This window comes from Oncorhynchus nerka, linkage group LG8 (genome assembly GCF_034236695.1).
Source record: "Oncorhynchus nerka isolate Pitt River linkage group LG8, Oner_Uvic_2.0, whole genome shotgun sequence".
In the NCBI taxonomy this organism is placed as follows: Eukaryota; Metazoa; Chordata; class Actinopteri; order Salmoniformes; family Salmonidae; genus Oncorhynchus; species Oncorhynchus nerka.
Genome location: NC_088403.1, coordinates 8,324,619 through 8,341,716, shown reverse-complemented (window position 1 = coordinate 8,341,716; position 17,098 = coordinate 8,324,619). Strand labels below are relative to the sequence as shown.

General features: G+C 50.1%; 1 protein-coding gene across 2 annotated transcripts in view; it reads left to right on the top strand.

The window, feature by feature from the left end:
* LOC115119720 (TBC1 domain family member 15-like) overlaps positions 1–17,098 on the top strand; it is a 121,892-nt gene that overhangs the window by 82,925 nt on the left and 21,869 nt on the right. For both annotated transcript variants that reach the window (XM_065021289.1, XM_065021290.1), the window contains exons 11-15: positions 5,518–5,634; positions 6,477–6,577; positions 8,816–8,915; positions 11,091–11,188; positions 11,632–11,748. In XM_065021289.1, the coding sequence (XP_064877361.1) occupies positions 5,518–5,634; positions 6,477–6,577; positions 8,816–8,915; positions 11,091–11,188; positions 11,632–11,748 (533 nt within the window). The remainder of the gene's footprint in view (positions 1–5,517; positions 5,635–6,476; positions 6,578–8,815; positions 8,916–11,090; positions 11,189–11,631; positions 11,749–17,098) is intronic.

Here is a 17,098-nt window from a genome sequence, read left to right as displayed (position 1 = left end):
CAGAATGTTAGTCAGGAGTCTAATAGGTCATCATCATTCTAACAGAATGTTAGTTAGAGTCTAATAGGTCATCATCATCTTCACTTCTAACAGAATGTTAGTCAGAGTCTAATAGGTCATCATCATCACTTCTAACAGAATGTTAGTCAGAGTCTAATAGGTCATCATCATCACTTCTAACAGAATGTTAGTCAGGAGTCTAATAGGTCATCATCATCACTTCTAACAGAATGTTAGTCAGGAGTCTAATAGGTCATCATCATCACTTCTAACAGAATGTTAGTCAGGAGTCTAATAGGTCATCATCATCACTTCTAACAGAATGTTAGTCAGGAGTCTAATAGGTCATCATCACTTCTAACAGAATGTTAGTCAGGAGTCTAATAGGTCATCATCATCACTTCTAACAGAATGTTAGTCAGGAGTCTAATAGGTCATCATCATCATCACTTCTAACAGAATGTTAGTCAGGAGTCTAATAGGTCATCATCATCATCACTTCTAACAGAATGTTAGTCAGGAGTCTAATAGGTCATCATCATCTTCATCACTTCTAACAGAATGTTAGTCAGGAGTCTAATAGGTAATCATCTTCACTTCTAACAGAATGTTAGTCAGGAGTCTAATAGGTCATCATCATCATCACTTCTAACAGAATGTTAGTCAGGAGTCTAATAGGTCATCATCATCATCACTTCTAACAGAATGTTAGTCAGAGTCTAATAGGTAATCATCATCACTTCTAACAGAATGTTAGTCAGTCTAATAGGTCATCATCATCATCACTTCTAACAGAATGTTAGTCAGGAGTCTAATAGGTCATCATCATCACTTCTAACAGAATGTTAGTCAGGAGTCTAATAGGTCATCATCATCATCATCACTTCTAACAGAATGTTAGTCAGGAGTCTAATAGGTAATCATCATCACTTCTAACAGAATGTTAGTCAGGAGTCTAATAGGTCATCATCATCATCACTTCTAACAGAATGTTAGTCAGGAGTCTAATAGGTAATCATCATCACTTCTAACAGAATGTTAGTCAGGAGTCTAATAGGTCATCATCACTTCTAACAGAATGTTTGTCAGGAGTCTAATAGGTCATCATCATCACTTCTAACAGAATGTTAGTCAGGAGTCTAATAGGTCATCATCATCATCACTTCTAACAGAATGTTAGTCAGGAGTCTAATAGGTCATCATCATCACTTCTAACAGAATGTTAGTCAGGAGTCTAATAGGTCATCATCATCACTTCTAACAGAATGTTAGTCAGGAGTCTAATAGGTCATCATCATCATCACTTCTAACAGAATGTTAGTCAGGAGTCTAATAGGTCATCATCATCATCACTTCTAACAGAATGTTAGTTAGGAGTCTAATAGGTAATCACCATTATCACTTCTAACAGAATGTTAGTCAGGAGTCTAATAGGTCATCATCATCATCTTCACTTCTAACAGAATGTTAGTCAGGAGTCTAATAGGTCATCATCATCACTTCTAACAGAATGTTAGTCAGGAGTCTAATAGGTCATCATCTTCACTTCTAACAGAATGTTAGTCAGGAGTCTAATAGGTCATCATCATCACTTCTAACAGAATGTTAGTCAGGAGTCGAATAGGTCATCATCTTCATCACTTCTAACAGAATGTTAGTCAGGAGTCTAATAGGTCATCATCACTTCTAACAGAATGTTAGTTAGGAGTCTAATAGGTCATCATCATCTTCACTTCTAACAGAATGTTAGTCAGGAGTCTAATAGGTCATCATCATCACTTCTAACAGAATGTTAGTCAGGAGTCTAATAGGTCATCATCATCACTTCTAACAGAATGTTAGTCAGGAGTCTAATAGGTCATCATCTTCTTCTAACAGAATGTTAGTCAGAGTCTAATAGGTCATCATCATCACTTCTAACAGAATGTTAGTCAGGAGTCTTAGGTCATCATCATCACTTCTAACAGAATGTTAGTCAGAGTCTAATAGGTCATCATCATCATCACTTCTAACAGAATGTTAGTCAGGAGTCTAATAGGTCATCATCATCTTCATCACTTCTAACAGAATGTTAGTCAGGAGTCTAATAGGTAATCATCTTCACTTCTAACAGAATGTTAGTCAGGAGTCTAATAGGTCATCATCATCATCACTTCTAACAGAATGTTAGTCAGGAGTCTAATAGGTCATCATCATCATCACTTCTAACAGAATGTTAGTCAGGAGTCTAATAGGTAATCATCATCACTTCTAACAGAATGTTAGTCAGGAGTCTAATAGGTAATCATCTTCACTTCTAACAGAATGTTAGTCAGGAGTCTAATAGGTCATCATCATCATCACTTCTAACAGAATGTTAGTCAGGAGTCTAATAGGTCATCATCATCACTTCTAACAGAATGTTAGTCAGGAGTCTAATAGGTCATCATCATCACTTCTAACAGAATGTTAGTCAGGAGTCTAATAGGTCATCATCATCACTTCTAACAGAATGTTAGTCAGGAGTCTAATAGGTCATCATCTTCACTTCTAACAGAATGTTAGTCAGGAGTCTAATAGGTCATCATCTTCACTTCTAACAGAATGTTAGTCAGGAGTCTAATAGGTCATCATCACTTCTAACAGAATGTTAGTCAGGAGTCTAATAGGTCATCATCTTCACTTCTAACAGAATGTTAGTCAGGAGTCTAATAGGTCATCATCATCATCACTTCTAACAGAATGTTAGTCAGGAGTCTAATAGGTCATCATCATCACTTCTAACAGAATGTTAGTCAGGAGTCTAATAGGTCATCATCATCTTCTAACAGAATGTTAGTCAGGAGTCTAATAGGTCATCATCATCACTTCTAACAGAATGTTAGTCAGGAGTCTAATAGGTCATCATCATCATCACTTCTAACAGAATGTTAGTCAGGAGTCTAATAGGTCATCATCATCATCTTCACTTCTAACAGAATGTTAGTCAGGAGTCTAATAGGTCATCATCATCACTTCTAACAGAATGTTAGTCAGGAGTCTAATAGGTCATCATCATCACTTCTAACAGAATGTTAGTCAGGAGTCTAATAGGTCATCATCATCACTTCTAACAGAATGTTAGTCAGGAGTCTAATAGGTCATCATCATCTTCACTTCTAACAGAATGTTAGTCAGGAGTCTAATAGGTCATCATCATCACTTCTAACAGAATGTTAGTCAGAGTCTAATAGGTCATCTTCATCATTCTAACAGAATGTTAGTCAGGAGTCAATAGGTCTTCTAACAGAATGTTAGTCAGGAGTCTAATAGGTCATCATCATCACTTCTAACAGAATGTTAGTCAGGAGTCTAATAGGTCATCATCATCACTTCTAACAGAATGTTAGTCAGGAGTCTAATAGGTCATCATCATCATCACTTCTAACAGAATGTTAGTCAGGAGTCTAATAGGTCATCATCATCATCACTTCTAACAGAATGTTAGTCAGGAGTCTAATAGGTCATCATCATCATCACTTCTAACAGAATGTTAGTCAGGAGTCTAATAGGTCATCATCATCATCACTTCTAACAGAATGTTAGTCAGGAGTCTAATAGGTCATCATCATCATCACTTCTAACAGAATGTTAGTCAGGAGTCTAATAGGTCATCATCATCATCATCACTTCTAACAGAATGTTAGTCAGGAGTCTAATAGGTCATCATCATCACTTCTAACAGAATGTTAGTCAGGAGTCTAATCATCACATCATCACTTCTAACAGAATGTTAGTCAGAGTCTAATAGGTCAGAATGTTAGTCAGAGTCTAATAGGTCATCATCATCATCACTTCTAACAGAATGTTAGTCAGGAGTCTAATAGGTCAACATCATCATCATCACTTCTAACAGAATGTTAGTCAGAGTCAATAGGTCATCATCATCATCACTTCTAACAGAATGTTAGTCAGAGTCTAATAGGTCATCATCATCATCATCACTTCTAACAGAATGTTAGTCAGAGTCTAATAGGTCATCATCATCATCACTTCTAACAGAATGTTAGTCAGGAGTCTAATAGGTCATCATCATCATCATCACTTCTAACAGAATGTTAGTCAGGAGTCTAATAGGTCATCATCATCATCACTTCTAACAGAATGTTAGTCAGGAGTCTAATAGGTCATCATCATCATCATCACTTCTAACAGAATGTTAGTCAGGAGTCTAATAGGTCATCATCATCATCACTTCTAACAGAATGTTAGTCAGGAGTCTAATAGGTCATCATCATCATCTTCACTTCTAACAGAATGTTAGTCAGGAGTCTAATAGGTAATCACCATCATCGTCATCATCACTTCTAACAGAATGTCTGGGGTCTCTGTCTGGGCTCTCTCTGGGGGCTCTCTCTGGGTGCTCTCTCTGGGTGCTCTGCCTGGGGGCTCTCTGTCTAGGGGCTCTGTCTGGGGGCTCTGCCTGGGGGCTCTGTCTGGGGGCTCTGTCTGGGGTTGTTGAGGAAGCCAGAAGAAAGTTTTCCCTTCTAATCGATGGACAATAGTTGTATTCTATTTGATTCTATTGGTCTGACAGTAGGATGGTTACGTGGTTTGAACAATGGGCACTGTGACAAACAGGAGACCTTTACAATATGTTAATGAGTTAGACTCCTTGTTCCAACAGCCTCAGTCAGCAACTTAACTTCCACCAGCCAGTGAAGAACAAAAGTTGGCCACATTTCTCCAGGTCTCACCCCAAACTGCTCAGCAAAACCATTTGAAACAAAGTGCGACACCTTTCCTAGTTTAGCTACTTTACGACTGAGCTGAGCCTGGAATCAATCTGTCTCCCATCGGATCAACCCCATGTTTTATTTATTCAATATTCCATCAGCGTCGTCCGCCTGGAGAACCCAGCCCCAAATCTTGCGTCCCAAATGGCACCTTATACCCTATACGTAGTGCACTACTTTTGACCTGAGCCCTATGTGCACTAAATAGGGAGCAGGTTGTCATTTGGGACAGGACCCATGTCAGCCAGGTAATGGGATCTCATCTCCTCCTGATCGTTGAGGAATGATCCATACTGGATCTGGCTGGCTCCTCAATGGACTTGGCATTTCTGTTCTCTCTCTCTTTATTCCCTCTCTCCCCTCCCTGAGTCCCCCCTGCTATTCAAAGGATTGAAATTAGGCTCCGGTTGTAACAGGGTTAGAGTTGTGTGCTCTCTGTAAATGTCAACTGAAATGAATATGGAAATGAGCGGCGGCTGGCACGGAGCAATGCTGAACTGTTGGAAGTGCTGCTGGTCCCATTTCTGATTTCAACTCCTGGTAGTCAACTTTTCTGTCTAAGGACAATCAGGCAGACGAGATGTGTGGTGGAGTCGGAGCCTGTCATCATAAAGTGTCTCTGAGTTGTGAGGAGTGCTGATCCTACGATCAGGTTCCTTCTGTTCCATGTCATCTGACTCATGATGTTCTTTATGTACATGCAAATGTATTTGGTGAATTAAGGGGATTCTAAGGTCTCTGACTGTGTTGATTTCCTCCACAGAGAAAGACGTGAACAGGACAGATCGGACCAACACATTCTATGAAGGACAAGACAACCCAGGACTGATTCTGCTGCACGATGTCCTCATGACCTACTGCATGTATGACTTTGACCTGGGTAAGACCACGCTTGTTATACTGAATGACTTTGACCTGGGTAAGACCACGCTTGTCATACTGAATGACTTTGACCTGGGTAAGACAAAGCTGGTCATACTGAATGACTTTGACCTGGGTAAGACCACGCTTGTCATACTGAATGACTTTGACCTGGGTAAGACAAAGCTGGTCATACTGAATGACTTTGACCTGGGTAAGACAAAGCTTGTCATACTACTTGTACTCGGCCTCTACTGTTTTTTTACTGAGGATTCACCAACAATAAATACTAGATGCCACTCAGCACCAGACGTGATCAGTGGAGGCTGCTGAGGGGAGGACGGCTCATAATAATGGCTGGAACGGAGTGAATGGAATGGCATCAAACACATGGAAACCATGTGTTTGATGTATTTGATACCATTCCACTGATTCCACTCCAGTCATTACCACGAGCCTGTCCTCCCCAATTAAGGTGCCACCAACCTCCTGTGGTCAAGATTGTGTTGGAATGAAAACTCTCCAGAACTGTTTCAAATCCTCTCTCTGTCACCACCAGGCTTTGGCTGGCTGACTTACTGGCTGACTGTCTTACTGGCTGACTGGCTGGCTGGCTGACTGGCTGGACGACTGGCTGGCTGACTGGCTGGCTGGCTGACTGGCTGGCTGGCTGACTGACTGACTGGCTGACTGACTGGCTGGCTGGCTGACTGGCTGGCTGGCTGGCTGGCTGACTGACTTGCTGGCTGACTGACTTGCTGGCTGACTGACTGGCTGGCTGACTGACTGGCTGGCTGACTGACTGGCTGGCTGACTGACTGGCTGACTGACTGAACCGGGTTGTTTTCTCTCTGTCACCAGGCTATGTCCAGGGTATGAGTGACCTGCTGTCTCCGATCCTCTATGTGATGGAGGACGAGGTGGACGCCTTCTGGTGCTTTGTCTCCTTCATGGACCAGATGGTGAGACTGACAACATAGAGCTAGATATACTAGAACAGACATAACTTAATAAGACCATAGAAATAGGCTAGATAAACTAGCAGGGACATAACCTTTTAGTGGTTTGTCTCCTTCATGGACCAGATGGGTAAAACTGAGAACATCTGAATTATTAGAACATACGTAACACAGAAATATAAATACTAGAATGGACAAAGCCCCTCAGACCAAAGCAAATGAAATAAGGATGTCCATTCTAGTCATTCCATGTCTGTGGGTGAGACCTGGCTGACTGGCTGACAGTTCTTCCTGTTTAACGAGAGAGGGAGGCCAACTAGGTAAGTGTTGGTAGAGTGACACCTGATTACCTGACCACGCTGAGTTCCCATGGTGCAATTCACAAAGGATGCATCCAAGACCACTCTCTCATAGCCTCCACCAATAGCTGAGCAGAGCCCTGACACTTTGTGATGTCACTCCAGCTCTATGATTTGTGTTCTGAATTAGTTTCTGTCTGTCTTATTATCCAACTTATTACAACACCATCCAGCTTCCTGTCTGTTACGTTACGACACCATCCAGCTTCCTGTCTGTTCTGTTAACGACACCATCCAGCTTCCTGTCTATTCTGTTACGACACCCTCCAGCTTCCTGTCTATTCTGTTACGACACCATCCAGCTTCCTGTCTGGTACGTTACCACACTATCCAGCTTCCTGTCTATTCTGTTACGACACCATCCAGCTTCCTGTCTATTCTGTTACGACACCATCCAGCTTCCTGTCTATTCTGTTACGACACCATCCAGCTTCCTGTCTGTTACGACACCATCCAGCTTCCTGTCTGTTACGACACCATCCAGCTTCCTGTCTGTTTCCTCTATTCTTTCCTCCAGATAGCTGCTGAAGTAATGTAAAGGGGATTTCGAGTTCATTAACCATCCATAGCTTTATAGATACTGTAGCCCAGGGCTGGTCTACCCTGGTAAACAGCTACACACAGACGCACAGGTTAGGCTAAACAGTAATCATGTTATTATTACTCGGCTGAGTGGTCTTGTACCTGACAGGCCCTTGTTATTCAAAGAAAACCCAAAGACCTTGTCATCTCCAGCACTGTAGCTGTCATCCCACCCATTAATACATCAAACATGGCAACATCAGGGTTATTGATTTAAACGCCAGATAGCAACTTGTTAGTGAGGAAGGTAAAAGGAAGCCTGGTGATTGAGGAGTAGAGAACATCAATGTGGTGTTATGTGACTGGCGGACTGGCTGGCTGGCTGGCTGGCGGACTGGCTGGCTGGCGGACTGGCTGGCTGGCCGACTGGCTGGCTGGCCGACTGGCTGGCTGGATGGATGGCCGACTGACTGGCTGGCTGGCTGGCTGAATGACTGGCTGGCCGGCTGAATGACTGGCTGGCTGAATGACTGGCTGGCTGGCCGACTGGCTGGCTGGCTGGCTGGCCGACTAGCCGGCAGGCTGAATGCCGGCACGCTTCATCTGGCAGTCCGACGGACGAATCTGGGTTAGGCGGATGCCAAGATAACACTACCTGCCCCATGCATAGTGCCAACTGTAAAGTGTGGAGGAGGAGGAATAATGAATACAGAAATGCTTTGTCAAGATCGGTATGGGAAGAACTTGACTGGTCTGCACGGTGCCCTGACCTCAACCCCCAATCGAACAACTTTAGGATGAATTGGAACACCAACTGCGAGCCAGGCCTAATCAGTGCCGACCTCACCAATGCTCTTGTGGCTGAATGAAAGAAAGTCCCCCACAGCAATGTTCCAATATCTAGTGGAAAGCCTTCCCAGAAGAGTGGAGACTGTTATAGCAGCAATGTTCCAACATCTAGTGGAAAGCCTTCCCAGAAGAGTAGAGACTGTTATAGCAGCAATGTTCCAACATCTAGTGGAAAGCCTTCCCAGAGGAGTGGAGGCTGTTATAGCAGCAATGTTCCAACATCTAGTGGAAAGCCTTCCCAGAAGAGTAGAGACTGTTATAGCAGTAATGTTCCAACATCTAGTGGAAAGCCTTCCCAGAAGAGTGGAGGCTGTTATAGCAGCAATGTTCCAACATCTAGTGGAAAGCCTTCCCAGAAGAGTAGAGACTGTTATAGCAGCAAAAGGGGGGACCAACTCCATGTTGATGCCCATGATTTTGGAATGAGATGTTTGACGAGCAGGTGTCCACATAGTGTCGATCCTGTAGTCTGTATAGTGTGAATGTATTTCCATTCTGTCTACATTCTCAGCACCAGAACTTTGAGGAGCAGATGCAGGGAATGAAGACTCAACTGATCCAGCTCAGCACTTTGCTACGACTACTGGACCTGTCCTTCTGGAACTACCTGGGTGAGGGGCACACACACACACACACACACACACACACACACACTGCTACGACTACTGGACCTGTCCTTCTGGAACTACCTGGGTGAGGGGCACACACACACACACACACACACACACACACACACACACACACACACACACACACACTACGACTACTGGACCTGTCCTTCTGGAACTACCTGGGTGAGGGGAACACACACACACACACAGACACTGCTACGACTACTGGACCTGTCCTTCTGGAACTACCTGGGTGAGGGGCACACACACACACACACACACACACACACACACTCTGCTACGACTACTGGACCTGTCCTTCTGGAACTACCTGGGTGAGGGGAACACACACACACACACTCTGCTACGACTACTGGACCTGTCCTTCTGGAACTACCTGGGTGAGGGACACACACACACACACACACACACTCTGCTACGACTACTGGACCTGTCCTTCTGGAACTACCTGGGTGAGGGGAACACACACACACACACACACACACTCTGCTACGACTACTGGACCTGTCCTTCTGGAACTACCTGGGTGAGGGGAACACACACACACACTGCTGCTACGACTACTGGACCTGTCCTTCAGGAACTACCTGGGTGAGGGGAACACACACACACACACACACTCTGCTACGACTACTGGACCTGTCCTTCTGGAACTACCTGGGTTAGGGACACAGACACACACACACACACACTGCTACGACTACTGGACCTGTCCTTCAGGAACTACCTGGGTGAGGGGAACACACACACACACACACACACACACTGCTACGACTACTGGACCTGTCCTTCAGGAACTACCTGGGTGAGGGGAACACACACACAAACAGGGCATGCTTTAAAAAAAAAAATCATTACAGAAAATTACAATTTAGCGTCAATTATTGGAGTCTGGGTAGTCCAGTCCCTCCCTAATGAATAACACCCATTACTGCCATTTAGAATCCACAGAATAGAACGTTCACCGTGACAACGGAACACACATTCATCATAAGTGTACTAGATAATCACCTTGATGGAGCCAGTGAAACATTTCACATTCATCATAAGTGTACTAGATAATCACCTTGATGGAGCCAGTGAAACATTTCCCTTGTGCGTTCTCTCTCTCTCTCTCTCTCTCTCTCTCTCTCTCTCTCTCTCTCTCTCTCTCTCTCTCTCTCTCTCTCTCTCTCTCTCTCTCTCTCTCTCTCTCTCTCTCTCTCTCTCTCTCTCTCTCTCTCTCTCTCTCTCTCTCACAAGTGCCGACGCCACATTTCGTCTTCGAAAGAAAAACAAGAGTTTATCCGAGTTTGACTAAGACTTCGTAATGAGATAAATATGGTGTGTTCTGTTTGGAAAAGTCTCCTATTTGCTAGAGGTCGTAGGGGGTAGCCGCATCCCTAAACAGTCCCTGATAAGTTGTTTTTGAATTAGGCTGTTTAAATGCGGCTAGCGCTACCGTGCAGTCTGATTGGGACGATGTTGATTTATCACCGCGTACTTTATAGTCATTAATTTTCTTGATTAATTTGGGCTCGCTCAGCCACCCTACTAAAACTGGTCTGCTGTTCGTTACCTCGCCGGATAACAACAACAGGAATTCAGAGAGCTACCAAGAACAATAAACCAAGTCAATTCAATAATATGTAAATGAAATGTGTTATTTATCGCTTTAATTTGAGCTGGAAAGGTTAGATTGAGGGCAGGAAGAGAACGACAGTGATGGACGGGATTGTCTTTTGGGGGGGCGGGGGGGGGGGGGGAGTGTGAAGGGGAGAAAGAAGAGATAGAGAGGGGACGTAAGAGGCTTAAGGTCTACGATTGGTTGACTTTAATTTACGAGGCTCCACTTCCTCACTATTGATATTCCTTCAGCTCCTTGATCAGAGATGCTCACAACTCTGACACATTCCGAGTGGATTTAACCCCCTCAGGGATGGTTGGATCTATGCCCAAGGGCTTTTCAGCTCATGATGTCTACAGGCAATACCTGAGATGTTGTCGGGTTCCCTTCATTCTAACCTTATCTTAGAGGCTACGTGTGTGTGTGTGTGTGTGTGTGTGTGTGTGTGTGTGTGTGTGTGTGTGTGTGTGTGTGTGTCTCCATCTTACAGTGGCCCAGGACTTTGGTCACCTGTACTTCTGCTAACCTTGTGTGTGTGTGTCTTACAGTGGCCCAGGACTCTGGTCACCTGTACTTCTGCTTCCGCTGGCTCCTGATTCGCTTCAAGAGAGAACTGAGTTTCCCTGATGTCCTGCGTCTTTGGGAGGTGAGTCACAGACATTCAAGGCGTTTACCGTTAATCAATCGTCTGTTCTCTAATGATCGATCAGCCCACACAGTCAATCCAGCCAATCAATCAAAGAGGCCAATCAGTCATTACAGTGAGCACTTGATCAATCAGTGGCCTCTCTCTGTCCCCTGACTCTCTGGTCCTGCTGCTCCTCAGTCTCACCACCTCCTCTTCTCCTCCTCCTCCTCCTAACTCCCCGTAGATGAATCAGTAACCTGATTAAAAGGCCCGTAGTTTAGTTTTCATTTCATCATCTCTCCATTTCGTCCAGAGGCATTGCGAGGAAACACAAGCCAATTAGCATTAATTTAATTATGTTTCACAGAATCACAACAATAGGTTTGATTTATCAGACATAATGATACTGTATCTCTCTCACACACACACACCGACTCTGATTGTCTCTGGGTTGACTTCAGGTAATGTGGACCGGGCTGCCGTGCCAGAACTTCCACCTGCTGGTGTGCTGTGCCATCCTTGACTCAGAGAAACACCAGATTATGGAGGAACAATATGGCTTCAATGAGATCCTCAAGGTGTGTGTTCACTTGTATCTGTCTCTGTGTGAGTGCAAGGTTGGTTGGGGTCAACATTATACTAAATATGACCTGCCCTACCTCATAAAATAGAAAGGGTCCTTTTAACTCCTATCAGAGGAGAGTAGGGGAGGGAGGGGGGGAGAAGAGGAGGGGGGGGAGGGGGGAAGAGGAGAGGGGGGGGAGAAGAGGAGAGTGGAGGGGGGGGAGGGGGAGGGGGGGAAAGAGGAGAGAAGGGAGAGTGGGGGGAAGGGGGAGAGGAGAGTGGAGGGGGAGAGAGAGGAGAGTGGAGGGGGAGAGGAGAGTGGAGGGGGGAGAGAGGAGAGGGGGGGGAAGAGGAGAGTGGAGAAGAGGGGGGGGGAAGAGGAGAGAGGGGGGAGGAGAGGGGTGGAGGGAAGAGGAGTGGAGAAGAGGGAGGAGGAGAGTGGAGGGGAGGAGAGTGGAGAGAGAGGAGAGTGGGAAGAGGAGAGGAGGGAGGGGAGGGGGGGGGAGAGAGGAGAGTGGGGGAAAGAGGAGAGAGAGGGAGAGGGGGGGGGGGAGAAGAGGAGAGTGGAGGGGGGGAGAAGAGGAGAGTGGAGGGGGGGGGGGAAGAGGGAGAGTGGAGGGGGGAGAAGAGGAGAGGGAGAGTGGGGGGGGAGAAGAGGAGAGAGGAGGGGGGGAGAAGAGGAGAGTGGGGGGGGAAGAGGAGAAGAGGAGGGGGGAGAAGAGAGAGGAGAAGAGGAGAGTGGGGGAGAAGAGGAGAGTGGGGGGGGGGAAGAGGAGAGTGGGGGGGAGAAGAGGAGAGTGGAGAGAGAGGAGGGGGAGTGGGGGGAAGAGGGAGTGGGTGGGGAGAGAGGAGAGAGAGTGGGGGGAAGAGAGGAGAGTGGGGGGGAGAGGAAGAGGGGGGGGGGGGAGGAGAGTGTGGGGGGAGAGGGGGAGAGGAGAGTGGGGGGGAGAAGAGAGTGGGAGGGGGGGGAGAGGAGAGAGGAGAGTGGGAGGAGAGAGGAGAGTGGGAGAGGGGGGAGAGTGGGGGGGAGAAGAGTGGAGGGAGAGTGGGGGAGAAGAAGAGAGTGGAGGGGGGGGGAAGGAAAGAGGAGAGGAGGAGTGGGGGGAGAGAGAGGAGAGTGGGGGGGAGAAGAGGAGAGTGGAGAGGGGGGAGAAAGAGGAGAGTGGGGGAAGAGGAGAGAGGGGGGGGAGGGGGAGAAGAGGAGAGTGGAGGGGGAGAGAGGAGAGGAGAGAGTGGAGGGGGAGAAGAGAGGAGAGTGGAGAGGGGGAGAGAAGAGGAGAGAGGGGGGAGAAGAGGGGAAGAGGAGAGTGGGGGGGGAAGAAGAGGAGAGTGGAGAGTGGGGGGGGGAGAAGAGAGTGGGGGAGTGGGGGAGTGGGGGAGAGAGGAGGAGAGTGGGGGGGAGAAGAGGAGAGTGGGGGGGGGGAGAAGAGTGGAGTGGGGGGAGAAGAGGGAGGGGGGGGGGAGGGGGGAAGAGGAGAGTGGAGTGGGGGAGGAGAGTGGAGGGGGGGGGAGAGGAGAGTTGAGAGTGGAGGGGGAGAAGAGGAGAGGAGGAGAGTGGAGGGGAGAGAGGAGAGTGGAGGGGGAGGGAGGAGAGTGGGGGGAGAAGAGGAGAGTGGGGGGGAGAAGAGTGGAGTGGAGGGGGGAGAGAGAGGAGAGGAGAGTGGGGGGGAGAAGAGGAGAGTGGGGGAGGGAGTGGGGGGGAGAAGAGGAGAGTGGGGGGAGGGGGAGTGGAGGGGGGAGAAGAGGAGAGTGGAGAGGGGGAGAGAGAGGGAGAGTGGAGGGGGGGGAAGAGGGGGGGGGGGGAGAAGAGGAGGAGGAGGGGGAGAGTGGGGGGGGAAGAGAAGAGTGGGGGGAGAAGAGGAGGGGGAGAGAGGAGAGGGTGGGGGAGAGTGGGGGGAGAGAGGAGAGGGGGGGGAGAGAGGAGAGTGGGGGGGGAAGGGAGAGTGGGGGGGAGAGAAGGGGGGGGAGAGAGAGTGGGGGGGAGAAGAGGAGAGTGGGGGGGGAGAGGAGAGTGGGGGGGGGGGAGGGAGGGGGAAGAGGAGAGTGGGGGGAGAAGGGGGGGGGGGGAGAAGAGGAGAGTGGAGGGGGAGAGAGGAGAGTGGGGGGAAGAGGAGAGTGGGGGGAGAAGAGGAGAGTGGGGGGGAGAGAGAGGAGAGTGGGGGGGGAGAAGAGGAGAGTGGGGGGGGAAGAGAGAGTGGGGGAGAAGAGGAGAGAGTGGGGGGGAGGAGAGTGGGGGGAGAAGAGGAGTGGGGGGGGAAGAAAGGGAGAGTGGAGGGGGGGAGAGAGAGAGAGTGGGAGGAGGAGAAGGGGGGGGAAGAGAGAGTGGGGGGGAGAAGAGGAGAGAAGAGGAGGGGGAGAGGGGGAGAGAAGAGGAGAGTGGGGGGGAAGAGGAGAGTGGGGGAGAGAAGAGGGAGTGGGGGAGAGAAGAGGAGAGTGGAGGGGGAGAGTGGGGGAGAGAGGAGAGTGGAGGGGGAGAGAAGAGGAGAGTGGGGGGAGAAGAGGAGAGTGGGGGGGAGAGAGGAGAGAAGAGTGGGGGGGGAGAAGAGGAGAGTGGGGGAGAGAGGAGAGAAGTGGGGGGGGAGAAGAGGAGAGTGGGGGGGAAGAGGAGAAGAGGAGAGTGGGGGGAGAAAGGGAGAGTGGGGGGAGAGAGGGAGGGGGGAGAAGGAGAGGAGAGTGGGGGAGAGAGAGGAGAGTGGGGGGGAGAAGAGGAGAGTGGGGGAGAGGGGAGAGTGGGGGGGGAGAGTTGGGAGGAGAGAAGAGGAGAGAGTGGGGGAGAAGAGGAGAGTGGGGGAGAGAAGAGGAGAGAGAAGAGGAGGGGGGGAGAAGAGGAGAGAGGAGAGAGTGGGGAGAGAGAAGAGAGTGGGGGAGAGAGAAGAGGAGAGTGGGGGGGAGTGGAGAGAGGGGGGAGAAGAGGAGAGTGGGGGAAGAGGAAGAGAAGAGGAGAGTGGGGGGGAGAGAGAGAGTGGGGGAGAGAGAGTGGTGGGGGGAGAGAGAGGAGAGGGGGGAGAGGGGGGGGAGAAGAGGAGAGTGGGGGGAGAGAAGAGGAGAGTGGGGGGAAGAGAAGGGGGAGAGAGAGAGTGTGGGGGAAGAGAGAGGGGGGAGAGTGTGGGGGGAGAAGAGGAGAGTGGGGGGAGAGAGAGGAGAGTGGGGGGAGAGAGGAGGAGGAGAGAAGAGGAGGGGGGGAGAAGAGGAGAGTGGAGGGGAGAGAAGAGAGTGGGGGGAGAAGGAGAGTGGGGGAGGAAGAGGAGAGGGGGGAGAGAGGGAGTGGGGGGAGAAGAGGAGAGTGGGGGGGAGAGAAGAGGAGAGTGGGGGGAGAGAGAGAGGAGAGTGGGGGGAGAGAAGAGGAGGTGGGGGAGAGAAGAGGAGAGAGAGAGAGTGGGGGAGGAGAGAGAGGGAGGGGGGAAGAGTAGAGTGGGGGGGAGGAAGAGGAGAGAAGAGAGTGGGGGGAGAGAAGAGGAGAGTGGGGGGGAGAAGAGGAGTGGTGGGGAGAGAGAGAGAGGAGAGTGGGGGAGAAGAGGAAGAGAGAGAGGAGAGTGGGGGAGAGAAGAGGAGAGTGGGGGGGGAGAGAAGAGGAGAGTGGGGAGAAAGGAGGTGGGGGGAGAGAGAGGAGAGTGGGGGGAGAGGAGAGTGGGGGAGAAGAGGAGAGTGGGGGAGAGAGAGGAGAGTGGGGGAGAGAAGAGGAGAGTGGGGGGAGGGAGGGGGGGGAGAGAAGAGGAGAGTGGGGGGGAGAAGAGGAGAGTGGGGGGGAGAGAAGAGGAGAGTGGGGGGAGAGAAGTGGGGAGAAGAGGAGAGTGGGGGGGAAGAGGAGAGGAGGAGAGTGGGGGAGAGAGAAGAGGAGAGTGGGGGAGAAGAGGAGAGTGGGGGGAGAGAGGAGAGTGAGAGTGGGGAGAGAGAGAGAGGAGGGGGAGAGAGAGGAGGGGGGAAGAGAAGAGAGGAAGAGGAGAGTGGGGGGGAGAGGGGGGGAGAAGAGGAGAGTGGGGGGAGAAGAGGAGAGTGGGGGGGGAAGAGGAGAGTGGGGGGAGGAAGAGTAGGAGAGTGGGGAGGAGAGAAGAGGAGAGTGGGGGAGAGAAGAGGAGAGTGGGGGGGAGAAGAGGAGAGGGAGAGGAGAGTGGGGGAGAGAAGAGGAGAGTGGGGGGGAGAAGAGAGAGTGGGGGGAGAAGAGGAGAGTGGGGAGAGAAGAGAGAGGAGAGTGGGGGGAGAGGAGAAGAGGAGAGTGGGGGAGAGAAGAGAGAGAAGAGGAGAGTGGGGGGAGAGAAGAGGAGAGTGGGGGAGAGAGAGAGGAGGGGGAGAGAAGAGGAGAGTGGGGGAGAAGAGGAGAGGGGAGGAGAGTGGGGGGAGAGAGAGGAGAGTGGGGGGAGAAGAGAGAGAAGAGGAGGAGTGGGGGAGAGAAGAGAGGGGAGTGGGGGAGGGAGAGAGAAGAGGAGAGTGGGGGAGAGAGAGAGTGGGGGAGAGAGGAGAAGAGGAGAATAGGGGGAGAAGAGAGAAGAGGAGAGTGGGGGGGAGAGAGAGGAGAGTGGGGAGAGAAGAGGAGAGTGGGGGGGGGAGAGAGAGTGAGGAGAGAGTGGTGGGGGAGAAGAGGGAGGTGGGGGGGGAGAAGAGGGGGGAGAGAGAGAGAGGAGAGTGGGGGGAGAAGAGGAGGAGGGAAGAGGAGAGTGGGGGGAAAGAGGAGAGTGGGGGGGAGAAGAGAGAAGAGGAGAGTGGGGAGAGAAGAGGAGAGTGGGGGAGAGAGGAGAGGAGAGGTGGGGGAGAGAAGAGAGAGAAGAGGAGAGTGGGGGGAGAGAAGAGGAGAGTGGGGGGAGAGTGAAGAGGAGAGAGTGGGGAGAGAGAAGAGAAGAGAGTGGGGGGAGAGAAGAGGGAGAGAGAGGGAGTGGGGGAGAAGAGGAGAGTGGTGGGGAGAGAGAAGAGGAGAGTGGGGGGAGAGAGAAGAGGAGAGTGGGGGGGAGAGGAGAGGGGGGGAGAGTGGGGGAGAGAAGAGGAGAGTGGTGGGGGGAGAGAGAAGAGAGAGAGTGGGGGGGAGAGAGAGAGTGGGGGAGAAGAGGAGAGTGGGGGGAGAGAAGAGGAGAGTGGTGAGGGGGAGAGAAGAGGAGAGTGGGGGAGAGAAGAGTGAGAGGGGGAGAGAGAAGAGGAGAGTGGGGGAGAAGAGAGAGAGAGGAGAGTGGGGGGAGAGAAGAGAGTGGGTGGGGGAGAGAGAAGAGGAGGAGAGAGGAGAGTGGGGGGAGAGAAGAGGAGAGAGAGGAGTGGGGGAGAAAGAGGAGAGTGGGGGGAGAGAAGAGGAGAGTGGGGAGAGGAGGAGTGGGGGGGAGAGAGAGAGAGGAGAGTGGGGGGGAGAGAAGAGGAGAGTGGGGGGAGAGAAGAGGAGAGTGG